The 17,802-nt window shown below is 38.3% G+C and overlaps 2 protein-coding genes and 1 long non-coding RNA gene across 7 annotated transcripts; 1 reads left to right on the forward strand and 2 right to left on the reverse strand.

Moving 5' to 3' along the window:
* Nucleotides 1-88: 88 nt before the first annotated feature.
* Nucleotides 89-4,512, forward strand: LOC113675146 (uncharacterized). Of its 2 annotated transcripts, XM_089189102.1 has the most exons (4): nt 89-259; nt 1,485-2,324; nt 2,705-3,072; nt 3,504-4,512. In XM_089189102.1, the coding sequence occupies exons 1-4, from the start codon at nt 255-257 to the stop codon at nt 4,013-4,015; spliced, it is 1,725 nt and encodes a 574-aa protein (XP_089045228.1). In that variant the 5' UTR covers nt 89-254; the 3' UTR covers nt 4,016-4,512. The 2 variants fall into 2 exon arrangements, with proteins under 2 accessions (XP_089045228.1, XP_027047485.2); XM_027191684.2 differs by lacking the exon at nt 89-259 and having other exon boundaries at nt 1,393-2,324.
* On the reverse strand, nt 696-3,692 carry LOC149036383 (uncharacterized). The gene is made up of 2 exons (XR_016181549.1): nt 2,068-3,692; nt 696-1,577 (listed from the first exon to the last, which is right to left on the reverse strand). It is a non-coding gene; the product is annotated as an uncharacterized LOC149036383 (long non-coding RNA).
* Nucleotides 4,354-17,128, reverse strand: LOC113675147 (lipopolysaccharide-induced tumor necrosis factor-alpha factor homolog). 4 transcript variants are annotated; one of them, XM_027191689.2, is made up of 4 exons: nt 16,935-17,128; nt 16,151-16,311; nt 8,389-8,582; nt 4,354-6,175 (listed from the first exon to the last, which is right to left on the reverse strand). In XM_027191689.2, exons 2-4 carry the CDS (start codon nt 16,280-16,282, stop codon nt 5,980-5,982), a joined length of 522 nt encoding a protein of 173 aa, XP_027047490.2. In that variant the 5' UTR covers nt 16,283-16,311; nt 16,935-17,128; the 3' UTR covers nt 4,354-5,979. The 4 variants fall into 4 exon arrangements, with proteins under 4 accessions (XP_027047490.2, XP_027047489.2, XP_089045229.1 ...); XM_027191688.2 differs by having other exon boundaries at nt 16,782-17,128; XM_089189103.1 differs by having other exon boundaries at nt 16,823-17,116.
* Between the last annotated feature and the right edge of the window lie 674 nt (nt 17,129-17,802).

Below are 17,802 nucleotides of genomic sequence, written 5' to 3' on the forward strand. Positions count from 1 at the left end.
GCGTGATTGGTTAAAAGATTCTGGATGAGTGATTTTAATAGGAAAATTCAGCGTGATATGTAAATGTATTTTGCCACCCTCATCTTTCATCCTCGAATGGCAGAATATTCTGAACGGGCGCATTTGCTTGAACATTGCGAACTTGTAATTGGTTTCGCGACTCGATAAATCTAGTCATGGTGGAATTAATGAGCTTCTCTGGGTACTTCAATCTCAAGAGGATCCCTCTAAAGTTCTCATGCTTCAGCAAATAGATGTGGTGAGAATGAAAGACAGTTTTTGCATGGTTTTGTATATGGCCTTTCCGCTCTAGCGGACAAAACTAGATTTGTCCCAAAGGACAAACTTTGTCAAATTAGACAATTGGGGCAAATTTGTCGGCGCTGTGTTCGAAGATTTGTCCGCTTCGGCCAAAATTTGTTAAGTCATGACAAACCATCTGCATTTTTAAATGTTCATGATGAAAAAAAATTTGTCTTGTAAACAACTTTTTCGCCCGAGCGGAAAGGCCCATAGTCATAGGTAATAACATACATATATTTTTCTCAATCTTTCTTTCGTTATTCGCTGCAATTACTGAAATGACCGGCAGCCGAGCACGGTCTCAAATAGACTAAATGCCCGGCAGTTAGTAATGTTTACAGAAGACTATCTTATAATAGTTTATCTTATTTATTGTAATGTAACCAGCAGCGTAAAAGCGACTTGTCTTTATTAAGAACCTACGAAGCTAACAACGAGCGAGCTGAAAACAACCCTTTGGGAAACACCGCGGGGTTCCCATGTGCTGACACGTACTTCGAGTGATAATAAGTTATTATATGACTCAATAAACGATTCAAGTCTTCTTTCGAAAACGTCATGGAGATACAATCGAAGTATGAGCAATATTGCGTGCTTAACCAAAGGTATTAGATATATTAGGAATTTTGATCTAAAACTAAGTTTACAAGCAGAGCTCCTTATGTTTTCTTTTCTTTGCACGTGCATGCGATCTATTGAGTTAAACGCTATTGGGCTTTGCACCTACTTAGATGGGTCACTTTGCTCTAAGTGGCTAAGACTGGGAGACACTGAACTAGGAAAATTGATTATGGACGGGTGCAATGTCGAGTCCACTGAACTTACTTTGTACTCATTTAAAAGCCATTTAGATATGCCCAACACGACTTAAAATTAATGTAGGAAATTGTCATGGCACTGAAATCTGGTAATTTATCTGCAACATATGCCATGCATACACCATGCATTCCCTTCTCTTCCTGCCCTGTACTGTGAGATGTCCCAAAAATTGAGTGTTTTTTTTTTTTCACAGAATTTGAAGGTGTTCTAAGAGCCACGACAGATCCCACAAATTAAGTCTTGTGCATAGCCATTTCAACAACCAGCACCATGAGAAAACTGCAGCTCTTCTTTGTGACAGTTGTCATCTTAACCCTTGTATTAGTGAAATTTTTCTCATCATATCTTCACATTACAACTAGGAGTCGTTCACAAGTACTGGCAAGTGATTTAAGACGTCTAGCAGTAGACCTTTCTGAGACACAGCGCAGCTTGGTACATTTACCATTGCAGTTCTACAAAGTTGAACGAAATATTGAGCTGGTAAAGCAACTGATAAAATCTGTGGATGGACAGCCACTGCAAAAGGACACTGTTTCCAGCAATTCTTCTCCAGAAACTTATGTTAAAAAGAGAGAGGTTTGCCCTGAGAAATATATGGGAAAGGATTCTTCTTATGGATTCCCATTTTATAGGAAAGGTTTTGAAGGAGAAAATTGCACAGACTTTGTCCCAATTGATGAACTTGTGACTATGATTATGACATCACCAAAGGAACTATCACCTGAAAAGCTGAGAAAAGTGTTTGAAGGAGTTTCCACATATTATCCAAGTGTACCTGTGATATTTGTTTCAAACAAAACATTGAAGTTCAAGTGGCTGAAAGAAGTAAGTTTAAGACTTACTTTCATGGCATTTGATGACCTTACACATGGAGAAACATGGTCCAAGTTACTCAAGATGGTGGCCACACCCTATGCACTCTTTGCACCAGATATCACTTACTTCACTGATGATGTTAATCTTGAACGCCTTGTACGGGTACTGAGTGAGAACAGGGATACCATCCTTGTAGGGGGAAGCCAAAAGAATCAACGGGGGGAGTGGGACAATAGCTGTCGTCAAGTGCAATTCAGAAATTGGACTGCATACTTTTCAGATGGGTATTACCACTCGTTTAATGACTGTGTACAATGTGATGTGCTGCTTGGTCCATTTATGGCAAGAACCAAAGAACTCCAGGATTTTGGAATTGATGAAAAGTAAGTAAAAATTACAATTCAGTATAAAAATTAAAGTTTTATTGGGAGAAGAAAAGAAATATAAAGGAGTACAGTTTTAAGTGAGAAAGGGTGCTTCCTGAGTACTTGGGTTGTTTTAAACAATTGTGAATTTATGAAAATCATATACCAGCAATGAACACTACCCAAGTGGTAAAAAAATGAGCATGGAGGTCTGAAATGGTTATTGAGGCTGGGTATTAGTTTTGGGCAAGGAAATATCATTAGCTAAGTCTTGAAATGAGGAAGAATTCTAAAGAGTCCTTTTACCTCCACCATAAGCTAGTTTGAGGACTGTTAATGAAAACTGTCAATCTAGTTTGTTTGGCTCAATAATTCAACCACTATTTCATGCTTTCCAGACTACATTTTGGTTCCTTTCAAGACATATTCTGGCGATTAAAACTCAAACATCCAGAGAAAGTTGTTGCCAGCTGTCCTGATGTCATGTTCAATATATATGAGCAAGAAATTCCAGATGAAAAATATGATGCCCTGGCCCAGAAATGGGATGTGAAGAAATGGGTGGAGTCTAATGGGCAAGTGCGTTGGTATGGGTGCCGAAGAGGAGGGCATGCCCGTGATAATAAATCGTCCTGTGGTATACCAGCCACAGGACTCGCTGTTCCTCCTTGTGACTTGGAGAATCTTGCTGACATAGTCAAGTTTATCATGAAGGAATGTGAAAATGCTGGGATTTATTGTGAACTTAATGCAGGAACTCTATTAGGTAATGTGCTCTTGTGCCTATTTTGTATTGGGGAGGTGCAGTTCAAATTGAGTCTGTTACCACCCCTTTAGGATTCAAACAGGTTTGTCTTCACAATAGAACTGACAAATAGTTGGTGACAGATAGTTTTAACCTTCATCATACCCATACATTCTATAATTTTATGTACCAGTATAGTGTAGAAATACCTTTTGGTTGGAAAGAAAGGAAATTTCTTTGAGTGTGAGTAGCTGTTGTTTTAAGGCTGTTTTGTAATATCAATTATCAAGCCAAATGAAAAGAAACTGATGTGAAACTAACATTATGCAATGAACTGAAGGAGACACCATTGCTATGGTCATGACCACCACCATCATGGTGGTTGAACAAAATTGGCATAATTTTCAGTGCATCATCTCATACTAGTTAACTTAAGTTTGCTTCTGTTTTAGGAGCTGTTAAATTCAAGGGGGTTTTGCCATGGGAACGTGATGCTGACATCCAATTTCCTTCAGAGAACTACATGGCATTTCAAAAGCTTCGTCCGAGATTTGAAGCAGCAGGCTATAAATTTGACGATAGAAAAGGAACTGAATGCTGCACAGATGGACGCAAGACATCCGGCATTTTTGTAATATATAGAAATGGCTGGGGTGTTGACGTTTATGGTAAACCTAGGCTTGAGTCTGAGATGCTTGTAGCTAATGGTCAGCAGCCAACTAAAGTGATGTTTGCTGGTCAGTGGGTTACTGCCATGCGCAATCCAGGACTTTCTGCTCGAAATCGATATGGACCTAATATTTATAAGCATGTAGAGCATTGGTATGACATAGGAATGAAGAGTGGGGTTATGCGCTACAAATCAGGTGTCTTCACCAAATGTCCACAGCCTGGACACATGGGGTGTTTAGATCAGCTCCGTCCTGATGGCAATCTTCAGTTAGGTGACAGCTCTGTCACCTAAATTGCTTTACATGCCAACTCCAACATGTAACAAGCAAACAGAGGCAAAATGAAATGGTCTTTCACAGGCCAAGAAGAAAGATATCTTTTGCACAAACTATTTAAGAATACAGCAAGGGTTAGACAAGGGGCCCAACATGATTTGTAGTAAATAAAAGTTACACGAGATGGAAGATAGACAAAAAAAGGACATGGAGGAAGACTTGCTGCTTCCACGTTCTCTTTGCTGAGTATTCGATTAACATGTCAGCGAACTTATGGAATTTCAAGTTGTAGTGTTCTTAAAATATAAAATTAGCTTGAAAAGTGTTAATCAATGTTTATGTCCTCAACATTGTATACATTTATACCTTTGTTACTTTATTTTAGTATTGATGTACCGTTTTATTATAAGTCGCTAACAAATGATCATTGACATCAATGAGAAATTAATGTGTGTGTGATAACTCATTGATGTCTTTATGGAGTAATTACTGATTAATTACAAGAGCACAAGACAGAATTTCTCCTTTTGATATCAACAAAATATCAAGCAGAATAGGGACATAAAAAAAAGTATCAATTAGGGGATTATTACGTGATCCATACCAAATTCTCCACACCAGGAGGTAGTAAGGAGAATCACTAATGAGATCTTGGGAGTGAATTTGGCTAAGGCCTCAATAGTGAGTAAACATTGAATATTTAACAAGTTTTAACAAACTCCCCTCTTGACTTAATATGACAGAAAAAGGTATGGTCTGCACAAAATTTATACCTATCTAGGTCTAATTAACAATTTGCACATCAGAGCAGGGTAATCATCTGACAAGGATTCAAAATACTTTACACTACAAGCAGATTATGATTTGCCAAACTGAAGTTGACTGACTCAAAAACTCTCCAGGGCTACATGTAGTTTTAATAATAGTAGGCATAAAGAAATTTTTTTTCCCTCACAGCATAAAGAAATGATATAGTTAGAATCAGTTAAACTTAAATTCAGAAGAATTATTGTGTTTATTTGTTATGAATTCTACAGTAGCTTTCAACCCTGTTGGCTCATTAATGACATCAATATCTTAACCTTTCTAGGAGCCCTTATGAGACACAGATTACCCATCCAGTACTAGCAACTGTCGTGAGGAATCAACCAAATACCATACTGGTTACCTAGATCAATTAGAATACCTGTTGACAAGTCTGAATTTGTAGTTTTCTTCCAACCAAAACTCAGGCTCTGGCACATGTTAATGACTCTGACAAGTTCAAGATGACGTAATGTGATTATATAATAAATTTCCTGTTGATTCTAATCTATAAGAAGTAAAATCAAAACACAGGTTTCCACCTCTCTACCTCCCCTTTCTTGCCTAAAGTATCACATCTGACTTTAAGGTTTTTTTAAAAAGGTTTCCTTCCCTTTCTTTTTTATCTACTGCAAGGATCCCAGGTTTCTTAATTTCTCTTTCATTGCTGTTCTGTTGTTAACTTCTCACAGTACCATAATCAAAATTAGTAAAAGATAGCTGATACATTTACAGTGGCCTCAAGGATTTAAGTTGCCAAGTTGTCCAGAAAAACCTATTTTTGCACAGACAAAATTCATTTTTGGCCAGACAAATTCTTTAAATGTGTAAAGAAGCAGGCAAAATGTTTGGCTATCCAAAAGTTGATAATACAAACCCTATGTTGCCTGGCTGCTATTTAAGCACTAGGCTAATATGAAAACTACTAAACAGTCAAATGATGCATACTAGCATAGCTATTAATAACAACTTGTTACAGACATTTATCCAAAAGAACACATTTACATTGTATTCAGTCAGTAATGTCACTGCCTTTTCTTAAATACAATGGCACATACATCTGCACAATCTACAACTGACTTTCAAAGCTAACATGCAAGTTAATGCATGAAGGTTCAGTAACTGACCATAAATTCGATGAACCATCATGCATGTTTCTTCTTGTTTCTTTTTGCCATTAATCATCAGATGGACCCACATAATCGTCGGCTGGACCATGGGCATTGCTTCGGTCATAGCCGGTGTTTCCACCACCACCCCCTCCGCCTGATTCAGCAACTGGACGCCTATAGACACCTATCTCCTTATGACAATTGGGACATAGATGGGCAACATCCTTGGCACAATCAGTACAAAATGGAATGCAACAACAACTGAAAGCAGTAAAATTTATATCATTAGGGTGAAATTCCTCATGAGCACCCATTCGCCATTAACCTTTTACACTGTAACATCAGTATGCATATTCTCCATACTGTTCTCTATACATTTCCTGAGTGCTGAAAAGGAGAATTTGTTGAACAATCAGGAGCTACTTTGGTTGGAGTTCATTCCTTTATTGCCATTAACTTAAATGTTTAATTCAGGGGTGACAGTGTGAGGAGAAATAATATTTATGCCACTCTTATGAGTTTAAGGGTTTACTTAACCCTCTAACTCCCAAGATCTGATTGTTAATTCTCCCCTGTAGCTGCTACACATGTCCTTGTAAATAAGTTATGAGAATTTGGTGCTAGATCAAGATAGCAGCTTCTACCTGATAAGTTTGAATATTCTCATTAACAGTTTGCTAAAGAATGTATGGATATTGTAGGGAGAAGTTTTATGTTAATCACTTCTGGGAGTTAAAGGGTTAATGTTTCATTTAAGGGTAATATTGAAAGGCACTTTAGATGCTACTCACTCTTAGGGTTCAGAGGGCTAACCATACATTCACTATTGAGTGATCACTCATATAAAAGTTCTTATGTTATTCAATACTCCCTGTGTATATTGGTGTAAAGAGTTTATGAAATGGAACTATCCTTCTCACTCTTAAAACTACCTGTTACATCACCACTGGTTTCTTTCCCAAGGGCTCATATCACCAAATCCAGTTTCCTGGACTTACCATCCAAAGAAGAATTGTAAAGTATTAGTAAGGGCTGGATGTTTTTAAGATACTCCCTTATCCTAATGGATATCAGCAGTTGTTAAACCTTTCACCCTTAAGAGTGATTAGTAACTACTTTCTCCTATCAGTATTGCCCTAAAACAAACATTGAAGTCATGAGAATAATGGAAATGATCACCAACTAAAGAAGCTCTTGATTGTTAACCAAATTCTCTTTGTCAGTACCATGGGAAATAAATAGAGAACAGTATGGAGAAAATGCATACTGATGTTGGGGTGGAAAGGGTTAAAATGAACTCAATCTCTAAAAAATATGGAATTGCAATAGATTTGTCTTACTAGGCATTACTAAGCCATGCTATTGGTTGAGAAAACCTGCCCCTCACTCAACCAAACAGGTGTGATGTGAAATTTAAACTGATAGCAACTCAGTCACTTTCCTCCAACACAGGAGCAGGTTAATAGGTACCATAATAATTCAAAATCTTGGTTACTTTTAGTACCACAAGAGAGGCACATATTTGAAGTACGGAGCTTATCAGAGACAGAGCAGTTGTTTAATTTTTTTTTGAGAAAAAGCAGGATGTGCAAAACAAAGCTTTGATTTTTATTTGAGGAAGATCATGCAGACTGGAAATGGACTTCTTTTCCCAGGATCCTTCCTGGTTAGAACAACCAGCCAAGCAATGGTTGCAAAATTTTAAGACAAGATTATTTGTTTGAAGGAACTGTGCACTCATGTGGATGTGTATTATTAACATATATACATATATATATAAACTGACAGTTGAGAGACAGAGGCCACTGTTTTGTAACAAGGCATTAACTAAGCAATTAAAGGAATATGAAACACAATTGATCTCAATGTACATGTACTCCAATAGTGCTATTACTGAAACTGAATAGGGGCAGTTATTGGAATGAGGGTGACTAATTGATGGAGGTGCTACATGTAATTAGAGTAGGGACTCTTGTTGACCAAAATAAATTCTAGGGGATGCATATTAGAGAGGGGCGCTCATTGAAATGAAGGGGCTAAATGTATTCATTAGGGTTATAAGTGGGATTCTCATTAGCTTTTCGGAAAAGCTAATGAGAATCCCACTTATAACCCTAATGAATAGATTTAGCCCAAACCAAACTAAAAGAGGGCTCTTTAAAATAAAGGAATCCATATTTTCCTTTATTTTAAAGAGCCCTCTTTTAGTTTGGTTTGATCCTTTGACCCAAAGAGTGACAGGCATCTAATTTCGCCTTACAATATCTGCCCAAGTCACCAGTTAAGGTCATTAGAATAAAGAAAATGATCATTAACTAGAGACGCTCTTGATTGTAAAACAAATTCTCCTTTACAGAACATTAGGAAATATATAGAGGGCAGTAAGGAGAATATGCATAATGATGTTAGGGTGTACAGAGTAAAGAGCATTCTGGCTTAAAGCACCCTATGTATAGAATACTAAAAATCCTTACCCAAAGCAAGACAAGATAAAACAGTACAAAAAGGTTGTGTTTCCAACACGGTGAACAAGCTGGGTAGAAATGGTAGCCCCACAGTGTGGACAGCACATTGTTACAGGGAACTGTTTAAGAACTATGGGTTGAGGAAGCCCAACAGGCTGTTGGATCACTGTTAATGCTTGTGTCCCTGATGCACCATATCCAGGCTAAAAGAGTCACATTGAGAAAGTTTGTTCATAGTTACAGGATAAGGTAGTATTATCAACTGAGTTAATAACAAAAATTGGCCATCATAAAGAGTTTCAAAGCTGAGTGTTAACCCTTCATCAGAGTGATTGACGAAGGGCTAATGTTCAAAATGTCAGCTTTAACACTCTTAACAGTGTCCAATTTACATTATCAACCCAGTTAATAATACAAAATTACCCTGTTATATTCTCCCACCAATGCAGCACCACAATAGAAACTTATCCCCTTTATTATCAGGGATGTAGCTAAAGTTTTTAACAGGTGGGAATCATGCAATGATAGGTGGGTATTTGGGCCGAAGGCCCACTCTAGCATCCCTTTGGCATGCTATACCTAGATTTGAAGGTATAAACAAATGAAATAAATAAATAACAATCTTCTGACAACATTTAAAAACATTTTGGAGAGAGAAGTAGTGCTTCACAGCCGGAAAAATCGCATTCACAGCCGGGTAATTTTCCTGGCTTCCGGCTATTACCTAAATCCCTGATTATTAGTAGTTACATTGGCTCTGAAACAACTAAGGCAGCCGGTTTTCTGACAGGAAGTGACAACAACCACTAACATATACGATTATAAATTTCGTTAAACAGGACCCCTTTGATTAAACACGCTCCTTGCGGTCAGCGTTCTCCCACGTTCTGGTCGAAACAGATACATGTACTCAAGGAACACGCTACATGGGTAGTACTTGGTGTAAGACTGCCCAAAATGTCCCGGGCACCGCTCATACTATTAGTACTGTAGTAGTACCCATAGTACCCGCAGGAGCTGTGTAGCACCTGTGGTAGCTGTAGTACCTGTGGTAGCCCTGTAGTAGCTGTAGTGGCCCTGTAGTAGCCTTAGTAGCCGTAGTAGCTGTAGTACCTGTAGTAGTAGTTGTAGTACCTATAGTGCCTGTAGTAGCGGTAGTAGCTGTAGAAACCGTAGTAGCCGTAGTAGCTGTAGTACCTGTAGTACCTGTAGTAGCTGTAGTAGTAGTTGTAGTAGCTGTAGTAGCTGTAGTAGCTGTAGTAGCTGTAGTAGCTGTAGTAGCTGTAGTAGCTGTAGTAGCTGTAGTAGCTGTAGTACCTGTAGTACCTGTAGTAGCTGTTCTAGCTGTAGTAGCCCTGTAGTACCTGTAGTAGGTGTAGTAGCTGTAGTACATGTAGTACGTGTAGTTGGTGTAGTACCTGTAGTAGCTGTAGTACATGTAGTACGTGTAGTTGGTGTAGTACCTGTAGTAGCTGTAGTACCTATAGTACCTACAGTACCTGTAGTAGCTGTAGTACATGTAGTACGCGTAGTAGCTGTAGTACGTGTTGTAGCTGTGGTAGGTGTAGTACCTGTAGTAGCTGTAGTACCTATGGTACCTATACTACCTGTAGTACCTGTAGTAGCTATAGTACATATAGTAGGTGTAGTACGTGTAGTACCTATAGTACCTGTAGTACCTGTCGTAGCTGTAGTAGCTGTAGTAGCTGTAGTAGGTGTAGTACCTGTAGTACCTATAGTACCTGTAGTACCCGTCGTAGCTGTAGTACCTATAGTACCTGTAGTACCTGTAGTAGCTGTAGTAGCTGTAGTAGCTGTAGTACCTATAGTACCTGTAGTAGCCGTAGTAGCTGTAGTACCTGTAGTACCCGTAATAGCTGTAATAGTTGTAGTACCTGTAGTACCTGTAATACCTGTAGTACCTGTAGTACGTGTAGTAGCTGTAGTAGGTGTAGTGGATGTAGTACCTGTAGAAGCTGTAGTTGCTGTAGTAGGTGTAGTATCGGTAGTATCTGTAGTAGGTGTAGTACCTGTAGCATGTGTACTACCTGTAGTATCTGTAGTATTTGTAGTACGTGTGAAAGATGTATTATAGTAATAGTTTTGCATGACTGCATCATTGTACAGTATTGCAAAAGCATACCTATTACAATCGAAATATAAAACAAACAACACCAATAATGAAACAAAAAAAAAATAACTGCGTTACTAACATTGAATCACATATTTTCATACAGGAGGAAATAAACTCCATAACTAACTCGTTTACATCATGGTTCTTCGAATCCTTTATCAGTTTCATGCTTTCTGGAGATGATTTCTTGTCAAAGTCCGGTGTTATTCGATTGATTTGATTAATGAATGCCTGTCTCTGTACTGTGTTGTTTTGTTTTTCTGGTAGCAGAAATGAATTTTGTCATGTACCTGATCTATGTTATCTTGACAAATGATCTATTTGGTATCGACCTTGTAGAATCAGAAGTTTGTGATTACTTATTTTAAACTTAACCAAAATGTTGTCATTCATCATAATGTCTTACCTGGTAGAGATAATCAGTTGTAGAATATTCATCTTTAAAAGTTTTATAAAATTCAAATTTTTTTTAATTTTCAAGACTATGTCGCAAAAAAGATACTGGATATTTCTCTCTCATTTCTGTGGTATATCGTCCAATTTTATCATTATCTAAAGATTCTGTATCTAAACTGATGAGATTGTGTTGTTCAAACATGTTTATGAATTTGCAATAATATCAGGAATTATTCATAGAATGTAGATTCGCATTGTTCTTTCCACAAGAGCATACTTTATTGGTAGTTTTTGAGTTTAGTCCTTGGAAACAGAAAAAACAAAACAAAAAAAAAAGTGAAATTAGGCTGCATGGGGAAGGGGAAGTAAAACGGCAGTAACCCATTAAATAAGCTAATAAATAAGGGGGGGGTACCTCCTGGTTATCAAAATCCCTGACTCTATTCCAGACCAAAACTGTCATGTTTTTACACCTGTTTTCATACATGGCGGCTTAGAAATTATGTCATCATTACTTGGATTGGAACAGGAACAAAACCTAAATCTTAATTGGTATTTTTCTCTTTCTTTCTAACTCGTTTATTCGTTAAAGCCATACCCGATTCCATACCAAGATGGACAAAGTCTATTGCCGTTTTCGGACCAAACCGGTGCAAAAACCCTACCCTTTGGGCGGCACATATTAGGGGATACCAGCCAGGGGCGATGGCTCGAGATAACAGGGAGCGAAGTGCAATTCCCACAAAGGAAGTCTCCGGTAAATCTTTTTTTTTTGTCTTCTTTTTCAGCTTTAAAGAAACCAGGAGAAGGTTAGACAATGACAGCTATTTTCAAACATGATTATGACATTACGTTATGTAGAAGTGTTTTGATTTATATATTAAGAATTGTTATTTTTTGATATAAACCAGTTAAGTTTATGCCCAAAAAAAATTGATCCGCAATTGATAATCTAGACGTATATTCCGCGAGAGGAAATAAATTTAAAGACCTCAAGTGACCACTAAAAAAATAAAAATAGATTATATCGTGACAGGCTCAAGTAGCCTCATAAAAAATCACTGTTAATGGAAATTTTAAAGTTTTCAGTCTGTATATTTATATATAAGAGTAGTTGAGTTGGGTAGATGGACACAGAATTTTGTTCAATTTACCCTTACCAAAATTTGTTTCAAGATTCAATTCTGCGAACAGAAAAAAAGATAAATTCATTGAAAAGGTATTATTCTATCGTCATTAACGTTTTTAGGCTTATTACATAGTTCTTTTATTGTTTGTGTAGATAACTTTGTTATGTTTTATTGGCAAACATTTCTTTAATTTCTAGAATGTTCGTCTTGATTTACATTCTTGATGTGCCTTAAAATGACAGATTGTTGAAAGAATTGTTTTGAGTAATAGCATGGCAAAGACAAGAAAAAAAAAGATTCTGCAAAATAGAGCTGCGGTTAGCTCGAGAAACTTATGAGTTTCCCATTAATTAGGTAGAGACTTCAATAAGAATAATTTCAATTTTTAAGAAAAGTATCTGATCATTAGTTATCATTAGCTCTTGTTATCGATTAACGTGGCAATAAAAGTTTTTTACATTTGAATACAAGTCTCTCTGTTGGCTTTTTCCAGTCAGTCACACTCGGTCGTCTTAAAGTCGCGAGAAGGGGGTGGGGAAGGTGAATATATCGTTTTCCAACTACGTTTCCGGACTCGCTTGACAATGCCGTGATGTCACATAGTAAAGGGTTAAAGCCTCAGGGGCACCCAACGACTGTCTCCTTTAAAGTATGTTGGAAACACTTTTTACGCAGTCCAGAGTTTTCTTTTCTGCACCCTAGAAATGCATTCAAAGCGGCACTACAAAATTTTTATCGTTTAGGTCATTAGAGATTTCCACAAGCAGGCAATTTTTTGGCAACTTTTCGTATTTGGAACAACTTCTTTCCTTTATTGCAACTATCGGCTTTTGGATTAAGATTTCTCTAGAACTTTATCATCTAATTCTGTGATATCGGAGCAGCTCTTAGTGTTTAAATTTGCCTTTGTTCCATATTTCACAATGTTTTGTAGACAATTTGCGAATTACCAGTAAAAAAAGGAGACAAATACTCCTCCCCTGAGGCACATGAAGGGCGCAAGATAAGTCAGCGGTTTTTACAGAACATTGTAAATGATTGACGCAGATTCTCACTCGACTGACTCGAGTGTCTCGGGTGAAGAAGGTCATTAAGGAATGTTTTTGGCTCATTACATTTCCTTCGTGATTTTAACTCCGGAAAAAGTTATTAAGCAACGCTGGTTGCGCTGAAAAAATTGCACGAAAATTCTAAGAAATCTTACTTTTGTTTGTATAATTTGCATATTTTCATAACTTCAGACCAAACAAAGATTTTGTTTTTGAGCAACCGTTTGAGTAAGTTTTGTTGCAATAAGCAACTTTTGATTGTTTTTGGCAACTTTTGAGCAGTTGTTTGAGAAATAATGTGAACCTTTTTGGAAAATCTCGAGCAACTTATGGAAAGCCCTCCCAGTCTGACCGGTCATCCTAGAGGAACTTAAGTCAGTTTTCACAATTACAAAGGTTTCAGTGTTACTTTTGCGAAAATTTTAGTTGCAATTTAACGATTTACGCAAGTGAGTATTTTTCTGGTTACCTCTCCCCATCACATTTTAGAATCCAAAAAAAACTTTAGGTGACCATTTTTTAACAAAAATATTGTAACCTGGGAACTGATTTTGAAACATTAAAAATCAGAATTGGTAGGGAATTTATTAGGTATAAAGCATCGAAAATTGTAAATGAATGAAAGGTCTATCTAGGAATTTTTAGTCTTCCTCAAGCAAAAGAAAATTCTTGGCAGTATTTGCTTCTCCGAACAGATATTTAGCAGAAAATTGTCTTTGGGTGCCCCTGGTAACCTCGCCGGGTCAATTTTGTGCAATTGAGCATGGGACACCACAGTCGTAAGAACAAGATAGGACGCGTAAAAAAATATAAAAGCTAGAAAATATTCCTATATATCACTAACTTCATCAAATGTGTGTGAACCTTGACGTTCCCTTCATAAGCTTGTACAAATCGTCTTTTGTACTTTGTACAAGGTTCAATTCAGGACTCACATACCTACGTTTATATTCTATATATTCTCTCGCCCATTAGTTTATATCAATCCCTTTGAGTATGGACTCGGTTTCACTGCCTTACGCCTAATAATTATCCAAGTTTGGTCGATTGACTAAAGTGAGACTAGTCGATCTAAATGCTTGGAAAATTTGCAGGAAGGTAGAAAGGAATCTTTACAATTCCTTACACCACTGGACGCCCCTACTAAGGCTGCTACAGGTACTCCAGAAACCACAGCTACTACAACTGCTACAGATACTACAGGTACTACACCTATTAAACCTACTACAGCTACTACACCTACTACACGTACAACAGATACTAATTGGACTACAGGTACTACACCTACTACAGCTACTACAGCTACTACAGCTACTACACCTACTACAGATACTACAGCTACTACAGCTACTACACCTGCTACAGGTACTACACCTGCTACAGGTACTACACCTACTACAGCTACTACAGCTACTACAGCTACTACAGCTACTACAGCTACTACAGCTACTACAGCTACTACAGCTACTACAGCTACTACAGCTACTACAGCTACTACAGCTACTACAGCTACTACAGATACTACAGGTATTACACCCACTACACCTACTACAACTACTACAGGTACTATAGGTACTACAGCTACTACAGCTACTACAGCTACTACACCTACTACAGCTACTACAGGTACTATAGGTACTACAGCTACTACAGCTACTACAGCTACTACAGCTACTACAGCTACTACAGCTACTATAGGTACTACAACTACTACAGGTACTACAGGTACTACAGGTACTACAGGTACTACAGGTACTACAGGTACTACAGGTACTACAGGTACTACAGGTACTACAGGTATTACAGGTACTACAGCTACTACAGCTACTACAGGTACTACAACTACTCCAGCTACTACGGGTACTAAAGGTACTACAGCTACTACGGCTACTACGGGTACTACAACTACAACAGGTATGATAGGTACCATAGGTACTACAGCTACTACAGGTACTACAGGTACTACAGCCACTACAGCTACTACAGCTACTACAGCTACCACAGCTACTATGGGTACTATAGGTACTACAGCTACTACAGGTACTACATCTACTACAGGTACTACACCTACTACAGGTACTACACCTACCACAGCTACTACACGTACTACAGCTACTACACCTACTACAGCTACTACGGCTACTACACGTACTACATGTACTACAGCTACTACAGTTACTACAGGTACTATAGGTACTATGGGTACTACAGCCACTACAGGTACTACACCTAGTACAGGTACTACACCTACCACAGCTACTACACGTACTACAGCTACTACAGCTACTACAGGTATTACAGGTACTACAGGGCTACTACAGCTTCTACAGCTACTACAGGTACTACAACTACTACTACAGCTACTACAGCTACCACAGCTACTACAGTTACTACAGCTACTACAGCTACTACAGCTACTACAGGTTCTACAGGTACTACAGGTTCTACAGGTACTACAGGTTCTACAGGTACTACAGGTTCTACAGGTACTACAGGTACTACAGGTACTACAGGGTTATTACAGCTACTACAGCCACTACAGGTACTACATCCACTAGTACAGTTACTACGGGTACTACAAGGCTACTACAGCTAGTACAGCTACTACAGGTACTACACAGCTCCTGCGGGTACCATAGGTCTTACTACAGTACTAACAGTATGGGCGGTGGCCCAGGACATTTTGGGCAGTCTTACACCAAGTACTACCCCGCTACATCGTATGTCGTCGCTCAAAAAAAAAAAAATTGTCGTAAATTGTTTTCTTCTTGTGTGAATTTTGTGGACTGAAATAAAATTTCAGTATTCCCGATCACTTAACTAATAATTATACTGGGAAAGGCTTTTCTTAGCCCGATCTTTGGACGTACAGCTGAAGTTTAAAATGTCAATCGTTCGATTCGAATTCTCTTTTACGTTCAATTTTTGTAACAATAAACATACTCAATGCAGCCAGTCACAATGACTCAATGACTCTTACAAGAGGAAATAGTAATATAAGAAAACCACACAGTCTCCACTGATGGAGTAAAACTAAGCATATTTCAACATTTTTTCCCAACCTGATAGTAAGCGTGAGGAGCGTATTGACCTTCGGGTGGTGGTTGGTAATAGCCAGGTTGTTGCGGAGGATAGTAGTTTGGGGGATACTGCCCTTGATTCATTCCATAATTCTGTCCTTGCGGAGCTGCCATAATTACTTGAGATCACAGTTCTGTTAACGCTGAAAACGAAAGTATAACATTACTACTGTAGTCCAAATTCCGCATTCGTCATGTAAACACACACTGCATAGCATAACGGGAAACCTTTGGAAACAGCTGAGCCAACAGTACATGCGTGGATGTCACGTGCGGTAGATCGCAAGGAAGTGACGATTGTACGCCTTAAGAACAAGTCTCTGTAAGAATCAAACATCTTGGGAAATGAACATTTTCAACCCCCCCTTTAAATTTTGCATGTAGTTAGGCGCTCAGGGGGAATACACAAAAATGCCATTTTTAAAGGTCGCAGCACTCTTGTTGCCATGATAACAGCGGCTGCTTGTTCAAGGCCTAGGGCCTCATTTTCATACAAAAACGTCGCAAAAAAAGAGTGAAATCAGAAAGAGAAATCTCGCCTCTGGTCGTCAACTATTAAAAAACATTGATCAACCTTCATAGAGGACTACTCAACGTAACTACAACCATATACCTCAAATCGTGTGCATATCATCCAGATTCCGAGTGTTGCACCTTCTTTCATGGGAATTTGAGCGATCCGAAGTCCTCTGAAGATACACTGTTATACTTGCATGTCATTTAAACATGTTGGAGTCAGCTGATCTACACGAAACTATCCTCAGACCATTCATTTGTCATAAACATGTACGTTGTGACGATGGCGTGACGCTGTTTTCCATCGGTTGCCCCAAAGAAGACGAGAAATGTACATTTTTCAATATATAAGCAGATATCTGCGCATTCTAAGTAAAAACAACCAAAAAAAAAAAAGAACAAAATCTCGATTGAACGCTTGTAAACACCGAGAATCTGAGAGCAGAAATCGCAACTTGTCAGCGGCAGTACTACATGTAAAACCCAGTCGCCGCAATAGCAATTTGTACGACTCGCGCGAAAATCATCACAAAGTGGAGATTTTGAACTACTCAGTATCCCTGCAGTACAGCAAATGGAACAGGGATTTCATCATAGTCAATTTCTAAAAAGTTAGCTTTTTCCAGGGAGTCTTTCATGTGCTCGAACGTTATATTGGCTTTGAGCCTTGATATTTATTTCCCTTGACAATAAGTTTTTAAAAGATATCCGAGAGAAAAATATGGAAAATAATGGTGATGAAATCGCTGTTATTCATCCTGAAGGACATGAAGCAATCCAGATTACATATTAACCATGGGAAGTTTCGATTTCAAGTGTTTGACAAAGAAGGAAATCATTGGTAAGGAAATAGCCCGCGAGCTTTTAGGCTCTGAGCATGATGGGAGAAGGATTATAGGTCTTGTAGATTGAACCTCTGAAGAGCAGTTTGATAAGGAGCTGAAGGTTACTAAGCGCCAATGACCAGAGGCATTTACCAAATGGCTTCACTCAAGTGAAGGTCGTCTTTGACCTTTATTTGCGAGTATGAAGAAATGCATGTTACCACCTGTTCGCGTTGCTGCTGGCCTTGGAAACCCGCCAAGACAAATGGCAAAACCAGAGAACCGAGGCATACA

This window comes from Pocillopora damicornis, chromosome 12, assembly GCF_964200805.1.
Source record: "Pocillopora damicornis chromosome 12, jaPocDami1.2, whole genome shotgun sequence".
NCBI classification, from domain to species: domain Eukaryota; kingdom Metazoa; phylum Cnidaria; class Anthozoa; order Scleractinia; family Pocilloporidae; genus Pocillopora; species Pocillopora damicornis.

What these genes read in the sequence shown, in the direction of transcription:
- LOC113675147 (XM_027191689.2), bottom strand. Translation starts at nt 16,282, where the DNA reads ATGGCAGCTCCGCAAGGACAGAATTATGGAATGAATCAAGGGCAGTAT. An exon ending in CTCCTCACGCTTACTATCAG is followed by an intron (nt 8,583 to 16,150) that starts GTTGGGAAAAAA and finishes TGACTCTTTTAG; the next exon opens with CCTGGATATGGTGCATCAGG. An exon ending in TTTATCTTGTCTTGCTTTGG is followed by an intron (nt 6,176 to 8,388) that starts GTAAGGATTTTT and finishes TACTGCTTTCAG; the next exon opens with TTGTTGTTGCATTCCATTTT.
- LOC113675146 (XM_027191684.2), top strand. Translation starts at nt 1,393, where the DNA reads ATGAGAAAACTGCAGCTCTTCTTTGTGACAGTTGTCATCTTAACCCTT. An exon ending in GATTTTGGAATTGATGAAAA is followed by an intron (nt 2,325 to 2,704) that starts GTAAGTAAAAAT and finishes CATGCTTTCCAG; the next exon opens with ACTACATTTTGGTTCCTTTC. An exon ending in TAATGCAGGAACTCTATTAG is followed by an intron (nt 3,073 to 3,503) that starts GTAATGTGCTCT and finishes CTTCTGTTTTAG; the next exon opens with GAGCTGTTAAATTCAAGGGG.